Source organism: Cavia porcellus, unplaced genomic scaffold (genome assembly GCF_034190915.1).
Source record: "Cavia porcellus strain 051 isolate PalLab524CR breed Dunkin Hartley unplaced genomic scaffold, mCavPor4.1 scaffold_9, whole genome shotgun sequence".
Lineage (NCBI taxonomy): Eukaryota > Metazoa > Chordata > Mammalia > Rodentia > Caviidae > Cavia > Cavia porcellus.
Window position 1 is genome coordinate 12,230,032 of NW_026947492.1, and position 19,459 is coordinate 12,249,490.

General features: G+C 52.5%; 1 protein-coding gene across 1 annotated transcript in view; it reads left to right on the plus strand.

Moving 5' to 3' along the window:
* The first annotated feature begins 10,098 nt into the window (after positions 1 to 10,098).
* The window catches only part of Pou2f3 (POU class 2 homeobox 3), a 76,496-nt gene continuing 67,135 nt past the window's right edge, over positions 10,099 to 19,459 (plus strand). Inside the window, exons 1-2 of the mRNA XM_063255940.1 lie at positions 10,099 to 10,214; positions 16,643 to 16,711. Coding sequence (XP_063112010.1) covers positions 10,187 to 10,214; positions 16,643 to 16,711 — 97 coding nt within the window. The 5' untranslated portion in view covers positions 10,099 to 10,186. The remainder of the gene's footprint in view (positions 10,215 to 16,642; positions 16,712 to 19,459) is intronic.

Sequence of the window (19,459 nt, forward strand, 5' to 3'; positions counted from 1 at the left end):
GTGCACTGTCACCACACACATCCCTGCCCCTTCCTCTCCCTGGGAGGATGGGGGTGAGGATTCCCTAAGACTCTGGGGCTGGCTGCACGCCCAGCGAAGTAGACACTGGCTGGGCATCATGGTGGGCTGAGTGGTGGCCCACCAATGCACACCGCCAGCACCCAGCCTTGTCCCTGTCTGTCATGGTGCCTTCAATGCCCCTGCAGTCTGGGCTCTGTGAGATTCACATCTGTGTGCATCACAGTCAGGGCAGTTAGGACAGGCGTAGGTGGCCGCTGTTTGAGGCACGGTCACCCTCAGCAGGTCCTTGTGGCCGTGTAGAAACTCCGGGGAGAGGTCATACAATCAGCAGTCGCCGCTCTGTAGGCGTGTTCTAAATTAGCCCGTTGGCTCCTTGTAGGCCGTCCAGGTGTGGCTCACCTGTAAAGTTGTGTGATTGCCCGAGTCAGCTGGTTAGAACCAAGCTGGGACCCTAACTCCCACCACTTACTCCGTCCACACGACCTCCAAACCCCAATGAGTCCATCAGATTGGCCAGCGGACCCTGGAGAGCACAGCTCGCCTGTGGAGGACACAGGCATGGGGCGGATGAGCCTGGGCGGGTACTTGGGCTTCCCTTTGGCAGGGTCCTGACTGGTCCCCTTTGCTGAGATGAACGGGGAGCCCAGGAGCCCAGACCTCTCAGGTGCCTCCTCCCCTGAGAGGTGTCACCTAAGAGGGTGACAGCAGTTCCAGTCACCCTGGGCAGCACTGCCAGTAGGACTGGGCCTTGCTGTGGACTTTCGGTTTCTCTAGGCTTCTCTCCTTGTAGTCTGGTCAGCCAAGGAAGGTCTGCGTGGTGGAACTGTGGGGCCCCACCCAGAGTCTCCACGGGTCCTGGGTATGGAGGGAGGAGGGGTGCGGTACAAAAGCCCCTCTCGAGGACTCAGCTCAAGACTAGCAATGCCTATGAGAGATGCAGGTGCCAGCTCTGGGTGGTGTGGGTGTGTCACCCACTTTCAGGCCCTCACTGTCTCCACCTGATAAGATATGGGGCCTCCGTAGGTTGCTTCCAGGGTCTTCCCGCCTCTGACATTCAGTGTTAATCACCTAGTACTGTGTTCCAGCCTGGTTCTCACTATTTGGCCACCTTTCCGGCAGCTGAGTTATTTATGAGACCTTCCCTTACAAGCCAGGCTGTAGGGAGAGACACAGTAGTACGCGTGGTAATGTTTGAGGCACAAGCACACAAGCTGTCAGGCAGTCCCTCACATGTGGCTTTGGGGGTGTATGGACCTTCCATTCCCCCGTGTTCCTGAGCCATCAGTGGCTATCAGTTATCCAAAAAAATAGAGGCAAGAGACACAGAAAAATATGCGCCCCCCAGTACTGAAGACTGAACACACGGCCTTTGCACAGAGCCACACCCTCAGTCCTTTATTTTATTTTTTTTTATTTTGAAGGTAGTAGAATACAACAGAACAAGACAGAACAAAGCCAACTGAGACAATGCCAATGAAATTGGCAAAGAACTTCAGAGCAGGATACTGGGATAACAGTAATAGGTTCCATAGTATATCTCGTTATCTTCACAATAGTTGTCCATTCATTCAGGTAAAGCAAAATCAAACCAAAAAAGGAACATTATAAAACCTATCAGAGCAGAATACAAAACAATCAATCATTCTCCAAAGACATGCTCAGAACGCTGGCCCCTAGACTGGGGGGCAGGGGAGGGAGAGGGATGGGACGTTTGAGTCTCAGCTCGCCACCAGTAGGCTCAGGGGAGACACTGACTGGTTCTCTGCCTGGCTCGCCCACTGCTCACTCGCACCTTAGACACTTACCAGGAAGGGAATCCTCAGTCCTTTAAAAAAATTTTTTTTTAATTTTCATTTTGAGAGAGGGAGGATCTTGCTAAATTACTAAGTTGCCTGGGCTGGGCTCAAAGTTATAAGCCTCCTGTCTCAGCTTCCCAAGTAGCTGGAATTACAGATGTGTACCACTGTGCCCAGCTATGTTTCAATCTTGTGGCAAAATCTCTTCTTCAGGAAACCTTAACGTTTGTGCTTTGGCCCTCAACTGATGAGATGAGGCCCACCCTCCTTAATCGGGTCATTGCCTTAAAGTCAACAGATTATAAAGGTGACTTACATCTACAGAATAACTCCACAGCAGCACACAGGCTGGTGTTTGATCCAACATTAGCAGGGTACCAGAATCTAGCCAAATCCCACCACACTACCATCACTTGGTGTTACCATAAAATAGTTGTGTGACTCCTGAGAAACTTGATGCCATTCTGGAGTCTGTTCTCAATTTCACCTGCAGCCAGGTGACAGCTGAACACGGGTCCCCCTCCACCCTCCTCAGCTTCTGGACGGATTGCACCTGGGCTCCTCGCCTTCTGGCTTCAGCCAGTGGGAAATGCCACATGCAGCCACTGCGGGCGGGGAGTGGGGCGCCATCCCCATCGTCCTGCTGCTCCTGTGCCACGCAGGTGGCTTTGGTCCCCTCCTCCCGGGCTCCAGGTCTCCTTTGGCTTCCATGCCAGTGCTTTCTGCCCCTGCCTTTCTGCCCTAGCTCTGCAGTCTTGGCCTTCACCAGGTGCTGGCTGCCTTCCACCTGCTCGCACCCTGTAACTAGCCACACCATCGATCAAGGTGAGCTGACTGTTTCCTGCAGAGCCTGCTGATAGCGACAGAGGTCCCAGCTGGGCATCTCAAAGGACAGATGTGACAAGGAAGAGGCCACAGGCAAGGCAGGAAGTGCAGGAGAAGGTGCAGACTTCAGAAGTTCCCGGTGCAGCAAGGGAAAGGCTGTGGGTCACAAGCTCAGGACCAGGCCTGGGGGAGGAGGGCGGTGCTCTTTGCCCCTCAGGGGTGGCACACATGCCCTGGCCTGACTGTCTCACTGCCTGGGCCCTGGCTCCTGCCGCGTGTCCTGCTGTGACGAGGCTCTGTTTCCTAAGCAAGTGTCACTCTGCTTTCAGGTCCTTCCCATGTTTCTGGAGCCCCCCTGAAGCGTCGCTGCTCCCCACTCCCCCGCCTGTTCCCCAGGACCTGCCTCTCTGGGCCAGTTGTTCTCTCTCTCTTCTGCTCTCTCCTCCCTCTCTGCCGTTGGCCCTGACAGTGCCCAACTCCTCCCCACCCCGAGCACAGAATCCCAAGCCCCAGGTCCTCCGCCTCCTTCTCCCTGCTGCTTCTCAGACAAACCTCCACCCAGCACCTTCCTCCCCAGCACTTCTCAGCCTGGGGGCCCGAGGCTGTGCTGCTGTCCACTGTGATGCATGTCCCAGGGCACCTGCTATTGGAGGGAGGCACCCGTGGCCTCCTGTCTAAGGGTCCTCTCCGCAAGAGCACCGCCACCCTCACTGGCACCTTTCCACCTTGGGGACTCAGTTCGTGCCTCTTCTGCTTGGAACCTCGGCTGTCCATCCAACATCCGGGCGTGTGGCCTCTGCTCCCTTTGCTTGTATCATTCTCCCCCTTCTCACTGGGGAGCTCAGCTGAGCTGTCCCTTCCTCCGAGAAGTCCTTCCTGGCATCTACCTGCAAACGCGGGGCAGGTGTCCCCCACAGCTGTTTCCCATAGTGCCCTCCCAGTGCACCCTCTACTTCCACGTTAGGGCACAGGCCGCAGGTTGAGGGCTTTGTTCACCCATCTACAAGCATCAGCAGACTGTGTGCTTCCTGAGGGCAGACAGCTGGTATACTCCAAGCTGCCGGTCCAGTGTGTAACTTCAGTAGTTTTGAATGGATGCCTGCTGATCTCCATGAGCATGAGTGCACGTGTGTGTGTGTGTGTGTGTGTGTGTGTGTGTATACACATAGGGCAGGCAGCTCTAGAGGGCTGAGTACCAGGTAGAAATTTTCACAAGGCAGGCAGGATAGATACTCAAGGCCAAGAGCTTCTGTACTGGGTTGGTTGCTGCTGGAGTTCTGTAGTGAGTTGCAGCGTTTGATGGAGGGCAAGGACTGGAAAACCATGAGATGATCTGAGCTTGAAAGTCAAGACCTCTGGCTTGCATGGAACTGTGGCCCTCACTGTGGGTCCTTCGTCCTTAGCAGGCACTTCAGGTAAGAGAGACAGCTCCCGGCTTTTAGGTAGAGGTGCTAAAGTCCGGATCATACTTCTTGAACACCACAAGAGGGCGCACGGGGCCTGGACTTGTCCAGAACCTTCAGGTAGAAAGTTTACCTGGTCTGAGGTGGACTAGGAGAGCCGGGGAAGATCTGGCTGAGCCATGGCTTTGTAGAAGGAACACTTAGAAGAGTCTAGCTCAAGGTCAAAAACGTTGATTTGAAGACAGAGCTGTTATTATGCTGCTTTAGAATTTAAAATAGCCAGGCACAGTGGCATATAGCTGTAGTCCTAGCATTTAGGAGGCTGAGGCAGAAGGACTCCAAGTTCAAGTCCCATCTGGGCAATTTAGTGAGCATCTGTCTCAGAATGAGAAATTTTTTTAAAAAATTAGCTAGGGATGTAGCTCAGTGCAAAGGCCCTGGGTTCAGTCCCCAGTACGGAAAAAAAATCTATGATTCTAAACCATTAAGGGCAAAATGGGCAATGGATTTGTGGGTATCCCCCCACCATGCACTACCTGAGTGAGGCCTAGGCATTGGCAGGAAGTTAGCAAGAGGGGCAGGGCGGAGAGCAGCAGAGGCTGGGGCGACAGCATTAGAGACATGAAGACAGTGGATAACCCTGAGTCCTGCTCTCATGCTGTGTCCTGTCCGCTGTCTAAACAGTGACGTCACCCTCTCACCCAGCACTAACTCCTCCCCACCTTCCAACACTGCCTCCCGTAAGGTGCCATCGGGTGTGCCCCGCTGTGACTCCAAACCAACCTAGAATTTCTTCTTGCCCTCTACCTCCCTTCCATCTGTACCACTCACCCCAAAGCGGGGAGCGCCCCCCACCCTGCACCCCTGTGCTCTGTGCCCCGCAGTCTTCAGCAGACCAAAGGAACAAGAAGGGACTTGTCACTTGGTGGCCTTCCAGAGCACCTCGCTCCCAGTCCTGACAGCTCAATCCAGCTGACAGCACAGGAAATGGGCGTATGCTGCAGGCCTGCCACCAGGACTGTGCCACGGCTCCCTGCAGAGGGAGGAAATGGGGCGGGGGCTCCCTCCCTCTGTGCCCCTTCCTCCCCAGGGAGACGGCCATTCCCAGCCCATGTGTTGGGAATGAATCCTGGACCCTTGGAGCCTTCGTGTCCTTGAAGCCTAAGAAGCTGATCTGATGCTCAAGTGGAAATAGAGTCTGGAGCTGGGCGAGCTGATGCAGGCAGAGCATCACCCTGCACTCTGGGAGGCTGAGGCAGGAGGATAGAAAGGTTGGGCCCAGCCTGGCAACTTGGCAAAAAAAGATTTTTAAAGGAAAAAGGAGTAGGATGTAACTCAGGACAAAGACCCTGATTTCAGCCAGCAGGGAGAGGCCGAGACCCGGAGAGAAAGGGAGGGGGAGGGGAGAAAGAAGAAGGGAAGGAGGGAGGGAGAAAAAGAAAGAGGAAGGAGGAGGAGGGAGGGACAGAGAGAGGGAGAGGGGGAGAGGGAGAGAGAGAGAGACAGAGACAGAGACACAGAGACAGAGAGAGATAGAGACAGAGACAGAGACCGAGAGAATGCCCCTGAGAACTTGTGGCTCAGGTACAGCCAAAGTCAGAAGTCACAGCAGGAGGACCCGAGGAAGGGTCAGAACGGCTGACCCCTTAGGAAACAGCCTTCTGGGTAAGGCTTTCCCTAGTCTGGGGAAAATCTTCCAGCTGTCCAGGGTGGGGTAAGGGACAGAGCTCATTTGGTTATATTTGCATGTCATTTGCATGCCACTCTTGTCGTCCAGGGCGCTGACACTTCCTGGCTTGCTTCTTTCCCTTTCTTTCCTGCTGCTGTTTAACCTGGGGCAGCCTCCTATCTCCTCGCCCCATAGCTCTTCCTCTCCCAGACTAACAGAGACACAGAGTATTAGGCCAGGGGCAACCTTCCCCAGCGGCCACAACTCAAAAAGCTGGTTTTACAGAAACTATGAGTGCTGTGAAAGAGAGGATGAGAGAAAGGGGTCTTTGAGCCAGAGATTTAGCTCAGCGGCATAAGCACCTGCCTGGCAAGTGCAAGGTTGTGAGTTCGATCCCCGGTACCACCAAAAAAAAAAAAAAAAAACCCACCTAGCTAGAAAGGGGTCTTTGTACCCTCAATCAATTGAAATGATTCTCAAAGAAGTCGGGATGGAGGAGAAAACAGAAAATAGAAATCGTCTGTCCCTACCCCCATGTCCCCTACACACCTACGCTGGCCTCCGCAGACCTCTGAGCACACAGACAGCCATGTGATTGGGTACAAATCCCTCATGCTGTGGGCCTGGACTTCCAGAAGGATATTTAGGTTCCTTCTACCTCATGAGAGGACGAGAGAGAAGGAGAGGCTCAGCGTCTCCCTGCCTGGCTTGGAGGTCAGGCAGGCGTGGATCTAAATCCCATCCCCACCGTCCACTAGCTGTGCCAAGCTCCCGGAATCTCAGTTTCCTTATCTACAAAAGACTGAAGATCTTACTTTCCATCAAAAACTGCTGCCTGACAAGCAAGGCAGGAGATGCAGATCTGTAAAGGCAGCTACTCAAGAGGCTGAGGCAGGAGGCTCAAAGTTCAAGGCCAATCTGGGCCATTTAGCAAGATCCGGTCTCAGAATAACAAGGGTGGGGGTGTGAGCCCGTGGCAGTATGCCTGACCTAGCGTTTCTGAGGTCCTGGGTTGAGAGAGAGAGAATGAGGGAGAGAGAGAGAGAGAGAGAGACAGACAGACAGACAGACAGAGACAGAGAGAGAGACAGAGAGAGAGAGACTTCCAGGAAAATTGCAGAGCGGTGAGCAGCAGAGAAAGGGCCTCTCCAAGTTTGATTTCAGACCCTGGAATACAGCAACATGAGGAAGAGAAGGAGGAGAGAGGTGGGTGCCATGGTCACAGGAAAGATCTGAACTGAGACTTGAAGCCCACAGAGAGAGATAATTCAGGAATCCAGCAAAACTAAGAAAACAAGGGGCGGTGGCCCTGCCTCATGGGGAAAACCAGCAGGGAAGCCGCGCACCCCACCCCCACCCCCAGGTGCCAGCGGAGCCCCTGCCAGCTGGGGACAGACAGCCAGGAGGCCGCCTTCACCTCCCACCCCCTGCCCCAATGAGCAACTGTGTGCAGCACAGGCTGAGATGATAATAACTGGAGTGGGGGAGCAGCCTGATTGTCTGATTGACTTTGCAGGCCCGGGGCTGTAATCTGGGCAGCTATTTAGAGGATAACCATATGCAATATAGCAACAATTGTGCATTTCCTACTGTCCTGTCACTGTTTTGTTTCATTTCCTTTTAGTGTTCTGTTTTACTCCCTTTAAAATATATATGCATATAAATTAAGTTGTGCGAAACAGACTAAAACAGACTACATGCGTTCAGCATGGAATATAGTTCTTGGGACCTACAAAGCACTGCCTGTTTACTGAATGAACATGAGGTCTCTGCATCCTTCTTCCATACCCACACCATCCCTACCTAACCCCATGCTTCCAACTGTGAACCCCCTCTCTCTTTCTCATTGACCCCACCCAAAGAGCTTCATCCCAGAATCGTAGGCTGCTGGTGCTTAAAGTCCCAGGGACATTATCAAACACAAACTGCTCTGGCCTTTGGAAAACTAAAGCCCAGGCAGGAGTATTGACCACACCTATCATCCCAGTTATGGGGAGCTGCGGACACGGAAGCAGGGGGATCGTAAGGCCAGTCCAAAAAGCTTAGTAAGATCCTGCCTTAAAATTAATTAAAAAAATTTAAAACGACTGGAGATTGAGAGCACCCCTAGATTGCATCCCCATTACAAAAGAGACAGAGAGATAGAGAGACATCTAAAGCCCAAAAGGGGGGAAATGTGACTTTATATAAAAAAGGGCGTCAGGTCCAGGATACGGTGATCAGAGAACCAGATTCTGAGAGCACATGATCATGAGAACCGACCCTGGGTACCCATGACCATGCAAATAATATGGAAATAGAGATGGAAATCACATACACACAGGGGTATATAAACTTCGTGCAAACATTTTTCTAGGCTGATAGCAGGTGAGTGCAGTTGTATATGAAAAAACGGAAATCAGGAAAGGGGCCAAATTTGAAGCGGAGGAGGGAAGGGAGGGGCAGAGGCTGAGGGTGTCTTGACAGGGGTTTCTGGGGTCACTTGGTCCTCCAAAAAGCATTTGAAGATCTGATCCGGACCAGAGAAAAAGAGAAGCCCCTCAAAAAAAAAAAAAAAAAAAAGAGAAGCCCCTCTCCCACCTTCTTGCCTGGAGAAGGAAGCTGGGTATAGCTGGGGAAGGAGGGTTTGTGTGGCTCTGAGGTCACCCTGGTTACCTGCTGCTCCAACACCCCTTCAGCACCCACTGAACTCCTCCTGAGACCTGGGGATGCTCAGCACCCCTGCAGGCTCTGGGGACAACAGACAGTAACAGCTAGTCACAGCCTGCCGCAAAAGGCTATTAGGGAAGTGCCACCATAATTCGGGAAAAGATCAGATGGCTTCCACCTGGAAAGAGGGAGGACATGAATTATGCACCAAGAGAGCAGAAAGCAATGCTTTAGGTCAAGAGTTCCAAACCAGGCAGGGACGGTAGTGCATGCTTGTCACCCTAGTATTGAGGCACGATCCCAAATTTGAGTCCAGGCTGGGCAACTTAGTGACTTAGCAAGACCTTGTCTCAGACTAAAAAATAAAAAAGGGCTTGGAATGTAGCTCAGTGTGAAGGTGCTGGATTCTGGTCTCAGGACCACCAAATAATAACAACAACAACAACAACAATAACAATAATAAGCTCTGACACAGAAAAGTATAAGACAGCAAGTCAAACTCTCATCTGGAAAAATGGAAATAATAATGGTACAATTTACAGATTGTCGTGCCCACCAAATGAGATGGAAAGGTATTAAAGATGCCTTTAAAGTGTGGGGCAGCACGCTCCCTGGCACACAGCCAGCGCGTGATAGATGCTGGATATTACTGGGGCAGAAGATGGAGCCAGCCTGGCAGCCTGGCAGCCTGACCCCTGCTCTGAGAGCTGAAACAGATGTAAGGACTAAGGTGATGGTAGGCGGACCGGGAGTCCTGTCTGGAAAAGCAGGCCAGGCCCTTTCTCCTGTGCGTCTCCCCGCGGCCTTCTGAGCTTCCGGGCAGGCGGTCCCTCTGCTGAGAGTCACTTACAGACACCTGGAAATCAGAGAACACATGATGAGCGGAGTCTGAGGTGATGAGTCTCAAAGAGCACTGGAATGGGAGTCCAAAGACCTGATTTCCAGATAGGGTTTGTTCCTGGGCAGTCGTGTGCCTTTGGACAAGTCACTCCCGAGTGCTGGAAAGTGGCTGTCACCGCAGCTCCCCCAGACTGGCAAAGGACCTGCACATCCATCTCTCAACGCCTCAGGGCACCGCGGGACCTGGAGGTGGGCGGGGTCTTCACCCGGAAAATGTGGTTCTTAGCTGGGGCTGTCTAGTTCCGAGGAAGCCACCGAGGCTAGGTGAGCTTGGCTGCCTGCTTACCCAGATAGATGCCAGTTCAGATTAGCACTTGGCCCGTTTTACAGATTAGTAAAATGAGTTCAGAGAGGTGAAGAATCTTGTCCCCTACCACAAAGCTGAGTCGTTGAGAGGTAGGAGTCCAAGAACAGATTCTTTCCAGCACGCCTCTGCGGCTTCTCCAAACACTCCAGGTTCTTGTGGCGCTGTCCTCGGGAGCCCATCCAGACTGAGGCTCGCCCGGCCCGGGGGCGAGCTGGACAGGGAGCCCGGGCCGCCGCGGGTGTGGTGGGGAGGGGCCCCAGGCCGGGTCCCGCAGACTGCAGACAGGTGTTGAGCGGTCCGCCCGGGCAGCGCCCCCTCCTTCCCCGGCCCCCACCATCCCATATGCAAATCGCCGCTTTGCCCGGGCCCGGGGCCAGGGGGCGTGGCCGGCGGCCCCCGCCCCGCGCCGCGCGCTCACCTGGGGCGTGTGGCAATCCTGGCCGCGCCGAGTGCCACCCGGGCCGGAGCAGCCCAGCGCGCGACGGCGGTGGCGACGGCTCCAGCAGCGGCTGCGGCCGGGAGCGGGCCGCAGGAGACCCTGGCTTCCCAGGGGGCCCGGCTGGGGCAGACGCTGGGGGCCTGGGGGGGCGCTGGCTTGGGCCCCGCCTGGGGCAGGATGGTGAATCTGGAGCCCATGCACCCAGGTGAGACGCTGGGGGAGGGCGCTCCGACAGGTGTCATTGCGCGTGGGAGGTGGCGAAGGAGAGGGGCACCCTGCCCGGGGGGTGGTTATTCCCCGGCGGCCTGGAGAGGGCGGTGTGGATAGCGGGTCCTCCTGGGTAGGTGTCTGGGGAAGTAAAGGGAGTGGGGTGTCTGGGAAAGGAACCTGGGGAAGGGATGGGGGGCTGGCGGCTCGGCAAGCCGGCGCCCCGATCCCGGAGCAGGCAGTTGCTCGGGTGTGCTGCGCGGCCGCGGTCCCGTGCGCTCGCTCGCCGAGATGGGTGTTCACCAGCTCGGCTGGGGTGTGGACCTGGGAGCGCATCAGCTCCAAGCTGCGTGTATCCACATGCTGTGCAGCCCGTGTCCCGCACCTGTGTGAAATGGAGCCAAAGCGGGTATTTGTGTGGGGGCTTTGAAGAAGGGGGGCCGGGACAGAGGCGCACGTGGGGCAGGTGCCGTGCCACATGTGTATTGATTAGGGCATGTGCAGCCTGTGAGTCAGCATCTGCCTGTCACCACGTGTGCTGCCAGACGGCAAGAGGCAGACCCCAGAGGGCCGAACGGCCTGGGCACGGAAGATCCCTGTGCGTGTGTTTCAGGTGTGTCAGTAGGTGTGGGAGGTGTCCCGCTCACCTGTGCTGTGGGTCTTGGTTGTGTCTAGGCTTCCTGGATGGGGACCCTGTGTCCCACAGTGGGTGCTGACAGATCCCTCCCCTGGCTCCCCTATGTATTCCATGGCCCACTTTCCCTAGGGCCGGGCAGCTTCAGTAAAAGTCCTGCTGGGAGTCCCTTCCTCCATGGACAGAACTAAATCTCCATCTGCCCTGCTGACTGCTTTCACAACTGGGCTAGGACGGGAGCTGAACTGAAGCATCAGGCTTGGGGTCCAGGCTGGGGGTGTGTGGGGACTTCATATGTTGGTGGACATCTGAGGGCCTGAACAAAGAGCTTGTGAGGTAAAGAAGCTGTCTCTGACTTGACCACCTCAGACTTAGCACCTTGCCTCTGGACATAGGCAGGACTGAATTGACCTTTAGTTAGGGTTCCGAGTTGGCTGAACTGTGTGGTTTGCTCTCCTTTCTGGGAGAGTAGGGAGGAGAAAGCAATTCCCCGATCTACCCTAAGAAGTAGAGTAGCTGGACCCTTCCTGGGTCCTCTCAGTCCTAAAAACAAGCAGCAGTGGGTGCTCAGGGAACCCAGAGTGCCCAGTTCGAGTTTCTCAGCAGGGCTGAGAGGAAGGGTGACTTTGAGAAACCACCCTACTCACTGCCATCCAGGATGTGGCCAAAGGCTGCTCCCAAACTTCATGGCACCAACATGGAGCTGGGAGTACCTGAGGCAGATCCCCTGGGAGGTTTTGCTTTCCTTCATTTCCTGTCAAGAAGGCCAGGGTTCAAAGGGGAACCAGACTCTTCCAAAGATGGGCCCCGGCAGGAGGTGGGGAGTTCTTTAGGACCGAGATCAGAGACTTCCTGGGGGTTTCCACCTCCTCCTCCGCTGGAGACTCCTGCTCTGGGGAAATGGGAGGAGGTGGAACAGCTGGGGCCAGGCAGGGAAGCAGCCTAGAGGCTGAGTATCTAAGGCAGGAGAGGGGGCGAGGCTGGGAAGAGAGAGCCAAGCCCCCATGGCTTCCCCTGGAGCCAGCTCCAGGCTGATGCTTCTCAGAGAGCTCCTTCATCCTGTGGTCCTGTGGGCTGGGTGCCAGACACACAGGGGCCATCCACCTGGGGGTAGGCTGCCTGCCTCATCTTTCCACATTTTCTTGCTACCCCCTCCCCAGCTTTTTCACTTTGTGCCCTCAGTCCTTTAGTATTTTTTTTTTATTTTGAGACAGGTTCTCACTAAATCACTAAGTTGAGTGGGCTGGGTTAGAACTTGCAGTCCTCCCGCCTCAGCATCCCAGAATGCCGGGATTCCAGGCAGGCATGTGCCACCACGCTTTCTCCAGCTATTTCTTTAGTCTGTTTCCCTGGGGCTGTCAGGCTTCTCTGCAAGATTCCTTGGTCTTGGTCCCTCCCTTCAGTGGCCCCTCCATGGGCTCTCTTGGTTTGGGGCTTTCTGTGCAGAATTACTGGCTGGGTCTTGGTGAGCTTTTTAGCTCAAGGTCTTCCATCCAGGGTCTTTCAATGTGGACCTTGTTGTGGGATCTGGGGATGGGGGCTCTTTTCTCTCTAGGATCCTTTCTCTTTTTTTTTTTTTTTTTTTGGAGACAGGGTCTCACTATGCAGTTCAGGCTTTGAGCTCACTTTGTAGCCCATGCTGGTCTCAAACTTGTAACGATCCTTTTGCCTCAGCCTCCCAAGTGCTGGGATTACAGGAGTGCGCCACCACACCTCGCTTCTCTAGGGTCCTTTCGTTTTGTATCATCTTTAATGAAATTTGGTTCTTTGGCCTTATTTTCCCGCTACAGCAGTCCTGTGTCCTGTTAATCCTTGGTGGAGCACTTCCCCTGGGCCCTTGGGGACTCTTCTTTAGTTGATGGACTAGCACAGTTTGGATGGGGCAAAGAGGAGGAGAAATTGGAGCTCTCCAGGGCATAAGCTTGCTCTCTGCCCCTCGCTCCCATTCAGATGGCTCAGCTAGCTCTGACACCTGAGTCAGTTTGCGCTACTAACTAGGGTACAAGCCATGGTTCAAATCTGCTCCAACCTTCGACATCTGGTACTTTGTAAAGCTTCTCTCCCACCGAGTACAAGCATGGAGCCACCAGACACAGGGCTCCCAGACAAAGAGGGGCTCCAGGTTCCTGGGCCAAAAACAGGAGAAAAAGCAAGGCATGTTGGTGCACACCTGTAACCCCAGCACTCTTGGGGGTGGAGGCAGAAGGAGCAAAACTTTAAGTCCAGCCAAGGCAACTTAGCTATGCCTCAGATTAAAAAAAAATTTTGTTTTAATGGTTTGAGATACAGTTCACTGCAAAGATCTTGGGTTCGGTCCCTGGTACCATGAAGACAGGATGATAGATAGATGGATGAACAGATTAATGGATAAATAGATGGTAGCAAGGTAGGCAGAAGTATAGACAAGAGCTAGGGAGGGAGGAAAGAGAGAGAGAAAGAGAAATAGTGTGAAGCCAGTAGAAAAGACACCTGATAATCCCCAGGGGTCTCTTTCTCTACACTTTGCTCTGGGAGCTGTTTCCCATCTCAGTAGGGAAGGTGAGTGCACAGACTAATGAGAGTTAAACTCAGGCCATCGCGTTTGGGCTGAAAGGCCTGAAAGTGGGAAGGGAAAGAAGAGAGGAGAAGTCTCCTCCAGCAGAGCCCTGGAGCCACAGTTAACTCAGACCACGGGACCACTGGGTCCTTGAAGTTCCCCTGGTGGGAGTGATCCCAACTGCAAGAGTGTGAGAGACAAGCCAAGAGGAAGGGCGGGTCCCTTCCAAGGGCACGGAGGTGGCCCTCAGAGAGGAAAGGATGGGCTTCTTTCCCTGAGTAGACACTGAACCTGTAGCCACAGGAGGTGCCGCCGCTGGGGCTCCAAGTTCATAGAATGGAAGGAGGGATTGTTCCTAGGTTATGCCAGGGACGGGAGGGCAGTGCCAGCTTCAGGGCTTGGCAGTGCCAGACGAGACAGAGAAAGATCTGCTCTGACAACTGCCTCTGACATGGTATAGCCAGGGAAGACAGTGATGGCCAGGAGCCCTCTTAGTCTGCTGAGATAAAAACACATCGGAGCCCAGCCACACCCTACACCTCTCTCCTTCACCCCCAGCAATGCTGTCCGGCAGGTGAAGGGTTACAGTGTCTCAGGAGTTTCGGTGTTGGCCCATTTGTAGGCTGAGACCCAAACAATTGTCCCAGCCATCGGCCCCAGCCTCCTACCCAACTGGAACAAGCTCTGGTGTCTGAGCATCCTATGGGACCAAAGGAGAGGTTTCACGGGTCATCACACGTCCTCCACGCAGGCTCAAATCCCGAAGTGCCACAGTGTACAAGGCCGTGGGAGGTGGGGGTCAGTACGGTGTCTTTTAGTAACTTTTAGACGTAAGGAAGACTAAATACTAAGCTGATTTAAACAGTGAATGAAGTGGCTTCTGAGTATGTCAGGAAAGTTTGAGTTACAGACAGAAAATTACAGCTGAGCTCAAAAAGTTACCCTTTTAAATGTCCGGAGTTGGAATGAAGGTCATTCAGTGACTCTGGTTGGCGCCCTGGCTTCATTGCCTCTGAACCTTTTCCTGTCCCCCATGATCACCTGCTGTACGAAGGCAGAGCTTGGAGAATGCTGACGCTCAAGGACAAGTTTCAGGGATGCTAAAACGCGGACTGTAGCTGCGCACGGTAACAGGGAAGGCACAGAGGAAAGCGTGTAAGGAGGAGACGAGAGGGGAGCCGGACTGACACCTGAGCGGTGTCTATTTAATGAGTCTGTTTATTAGGTGCTTATTTGTCTTTATTATTTCACTTAATCCTCATAATAACTATGGGAGGTATGTTTTATTATTCTCCCCCTCACAGGTGAGAACATTCATGTAGGTGGCTAGTAAGGACGGGTGATGGGACTGAGATTTTGTCTAATGCCAAAACCTGCGTTCTCCACCTCAGCTCCCCTGAAGCAGGTTAGAAGCAGCACTAGTTCTCCGGCGGCCTCTGCCTATGGGCTTATGCACAGCGCCGTGGAAGGGCCCTGTGGGGAAGTGTGAGCCGCAGATCAGTGCTGAGTACTACTCAATGCTGGGGCTAGCACCTCACGGGGAAAGAAGGGAACCCTCCTCCCTTGGGGGGCGTGGAAGCCTGCTCCCTTGGGGGGCGTGGTAGCAAGCTGCTGCAGCTGCAAAGGTTCTTTCCTTGGCGAATGTGTTCACGTGGCCCACATAAGTTCATCTGCGTGTTTGTGCATGGAGACTATACAGACAGTTTGAATCCACGGCAGGAAAGGCTGAGGTTAGGCTCAAGAAGTACTTTCCAAATACCTGGGATCAGGTGTGGTTGCAGGGTCTCCCTGGAGCTCTGTGACCACTCAGTGCCTTGGGGGTATCTGGGGAAGTGTCCACAGAGCTCCAAGCATTTACCTAAGAGTCTTCTTTCAATTAGCAGTTCTCAAAAAGCTACTCAAAGCATGGTTACTCCCAGGATTACATTATTCCCTGTCCTGTTTCTGGAGCATCCTAGTAGGTTTGAGTCTCTGGACTCCCCATCTCTATCTTGCTTGGTGTTGCAATCATTGTACCCCAAGGTATAAATCTCTGCCAGAGCCCCACATATCACTGTCCTAAAAAAACAACACATGCTCTCTCCCCTCTTTCCCTGCGGCAGAGGTCCATCCTATCCCCTCATCCTGATCCTCTCCAGACCCAGCATCCAGGCTGATTACCTGATGCAAATGAAGGCTACCTCCTGGACTGGGATTGGCTGGGGAACTGTATGCAAATTAGCTCACCAAGACTTTATATGGTTTGAAAGAGTTAAAGTGCTGGCCCAGAGAAGGAGGGGAGTGAAGGGGGTGGGGTGTTCAGCACTATTTGAATAAAATATTCTTGTTTTTAACGGCTTCAGTATTTGAGTGGTTTATTGAGAGAAGAGACAGAGGGGGGAGAAAGAGAGGAGAGAGAAAGAGAGAGAGAGATCATTCAAAGTTGCCTCTTTCCTTCTGTCTGCTGACCAGGGAGGAGACTTGGGGGCCTCCTAGGTGGTGGCAGCTGGCTGTTATTGGTAAATGTTTAATTTATCAAAATGAAGCAGGATGGAGGGCCAAGGCTTGAGGCAACCCTGGGGCCCTGTCTAGGTATGCTTTCCTGGCAGGGCAGTGACCCACCGCCAACTCCGTTCTTACTGAGCAACCTTGAGGGACTAGGAGAAGGTTAAGATCCCCAAAGAACAAAATCTTCAAGAAGGGCAGCACAGAAGGTCTGACCCCCACGGTGCTCTGATCGCTGAGAACCAGAGGGCAGAGACAGGAACTGGGCTTGGAGGGGAGAAGGGCAAACCTTGTTGAAGAGTGCTCCTACCTCCTGGGTGGGGTTATGATGTGGGGGGCGGGGGAGATACGACCTAGGCTACTTTAAAGAAATAAAATTAAATCCTCAAATCATAAAGGAAACGAAGCTGGGAATGGGAAGGGTCCTCCCACTCCACTCTTTGGCCCCTCCTCTTGTTAAATTTTTATCATCTGAGTCTTGGTGACAGGAAGAAGTGGCAATGAATGATGCAAAAGGTGGGAGATGGTGCAGTGGCCATGGAGAAAGAGGGTCCAAAAGGCCCTGCGGGGAGGCAAGCACCGGAGGAGGGGATTTGTGCCCCCACGCTTATGCTTATGAATATTCTAATGATTGTATGTTCAAGAATCGGGAATTTGAAAGTCTGATGGTGGCTGTAATTGCATATTCATCTTTGCTGTTTAGTTAAAGCCACATATGTCATAGCAAGAAAAATTGTGACCTGTTATTAAAATCAGTTGTGTTTCCCTGTAGATATCAAGATGAGCGGGGATGTAGCAGATTCCACGGACACGCGTGGTACCCTCAGCCAAGTGGAGCCAGGTAAGAGTCTTCTCTTCTGGGGAGTAGAAAGGGCAAGGAGAGAAAGGGAAGAAGTTGCTATGGACTGTCCAGTGGTGTCTCTGCTTGCGTGGTCTTTCAGCCAGTCAGACTCCACAGCTCGGTCTTAGACATGGAGAGAATTCTCTAGAGTTGTGGAATAGGACTCCAGAGCTTTGGAATAGCAGACATTGCTGTCAGTAGAGCAAACCTCTGAGACTAGTCAGAAAGGAGCCAGCGGTTTAGGAACAAAACAAACCTAAAAAAGTTAAGGAAATAGTTCATTTTTGCAGTGCTGGGGTTCAAACCCAGGGCTTCATGTTTGTTAGACACCCTTAGTCCTTTGATTTACTTTTTTTCCCCTGCACTTGAGGTCAAACTCAGGAGAGCTCTACCACTGAGCTATGTCCTCAGCTTTTCAAATTCTTTACATTGAGAGAGAGCCTTCCTGAGGTGCCCCGGGTGCCCTCAAACTTGAGCTTGCAGTGCTCCTGTTTCAGCCCCCCCCCCCAGTAGCTGGAATTTCAGCCATATACCACCATATCCAGCTGAGATTCGCTTCCTGACGTGCCATTCCCACACCCCTAGAAGCATCAGGCTGTGTTGTCAGCTGCCAATAACAAAAACAAGATCTGTCTTTGGTGGATGAGCTGCAGATTTTCCAGCAGTCCCTCTGAAGGAGCTTACCGAAGAGCCCCATGTGTAAAATTTTGCCCTTCCAAATGATGCCCATACGAGTGGCACGGAAGCTCAGGAAGGAAGCCTTCGTGCTTACCAATAACTTGGCTTTTGTAAAGAAGAAAAAGTGCAGAACAGCATTGGGAAGAAAGTTTCAAACACCTATAGCCCAAGTCTTGATTTGAAATCTTCATATAATTAAAACGAACATAAAGGAAGATAAGTAGAAATTGTAACACCACCAAATCATTTTAATAGCATCCCCACAAGCCATCAATTAGTCTTTCATCTGGATCATTAGAGACAGAGGAATAAGAAGTGGAAAAGAACCAGTATACCTTGAACTAAACTCTTTCTCAGGTCTTTTAGAAAATTTTAGTTCTACCCTTCCAGTTAAAAGACCTGGGATCGGGGCTGGGGATTTAGCTCAGTGGCATAAGCGCCTGCCTTGTAAGCAGGCAGTTGTGAGTTCGATCCCTGGTACCGAAAAAGACAAAAAAAAAAAAAAAAAAAAAAAAGATCTGGGATCAGGGACAAGGCAGTTAGGGATGGGGATTCATCTGTAGGATACATTTCTATGCTCCCCAATTTATATATTATTATTTTTTTAATATTGTGCAGCTAGAAATTGCACCCAAGGGTATCTCCTACCAAGCTACATCCTCAGCACCTTTCTGTTTTTCGAGATAGGCTCTCACTAAGCTGCCCAGGCTAAAACAGTGTCCACCATCACAGGTAACAATGTACATAGAGGTACAGTCTTTGCTTTGTGCAGAGGGACAGTTGGACTAAGGAGAGTGAAAGCCAGTTGCACCCCCACCCTAACCCTCTTTTTTTGAGGTAAGGTCTCAATGTGGAGTCCAGGCTGGTCTTGAACTCACATTGTGACCCAGCCTGGCCTCTGTCCTTGAGTGCTGGAATTCTAGGCAGATATCACAACACCCATCTTCTCCCAGCTTGTTGACTACCCATATTTTATGAAAGTTTGTGGGAAAAGGCACCTGTCCTTCCTTCCCAATTGAAAAGAAATTTTCCTTCAATTGCTAGAACCTGAGATAAGCTCAGCAGGGAAGTAATGGGAAGGATCCTCACTCTGACACTCTGGAGAAAAATCAGAGTCTAGGCGCCGTGATCCTGGAGAAGCTGGGCTGCCCTTTCCTAGGGTGAGTGGAGCCAAGTCTGTCCACATAGGAAAAGACCAACATGACACTGCGCTGGTCCTTTGGTACTTATTATCCTGACCAAGCCAGGGGAACAGTGCCGGGAGTGAAAAGGAACCACATGGAACCCTAAAAAGTGAGCCAGGAAACTGGGGGGTCTCTGACCCTGGAAGGTTCAGGAGTTCTGGACAGTCCAAATTCCAGCCTCTTATTTGGGACTGCGAGACCTATGTGTAAACTAGGTAGAAGGAGACAAAATGTGAACATAGAATAAAACCTTCAGAATCTGTTGGCAAGGGTACTGTCCGTGGGTTCCATGACTTCAGATCAGTCACTCTGACTCTAGGGGAGGCAGGAACAGACAGATGCCCTTAAAGACGATGAATTTCAGATGAAACCAACCTGGGGTAAAATGTGCAGCTGTGCCGCTTGCTGGCTGCACGACCTGATCATGTGCCCACATCTCTTGGGTAACTAGAGAACATTAACTTCTTAGAGAATGTGTTGAGGGTTCTTGACATGATGTCAAAAGCCCTTAGCCCAGTGCTTGGTGCGGTGCGCCTGGGATCCTCGTTACCTTTGATGGCAGCGTTATGAGTCTGTGACTGTAACTCATAGTGTAAGAGTGTAAGACAGAGTGGCCCCTGCGTGGAGGGCTCTCAGGCTGCAAGTGGCCAGGATGCTCTTTTTGCTTGTTGTCAGTGCTTCAGCGGCCTGAGGTTGGTTTTGCTCTGTTCTCCAATCAGGGAAAGATTCTGTGTGGGTTTTCTTAAACTCCCAGAAGGCAGTGACAGCTGAGACATCTGTGCCGTCTGAAACTCTACCACCCCTCAACATTTCCCTTCTGGACTCAGCTCAATGCCCTGTAGCATCAGTGCATAGGTGATCCTCAAATTACAGCATGTTTTTAAGA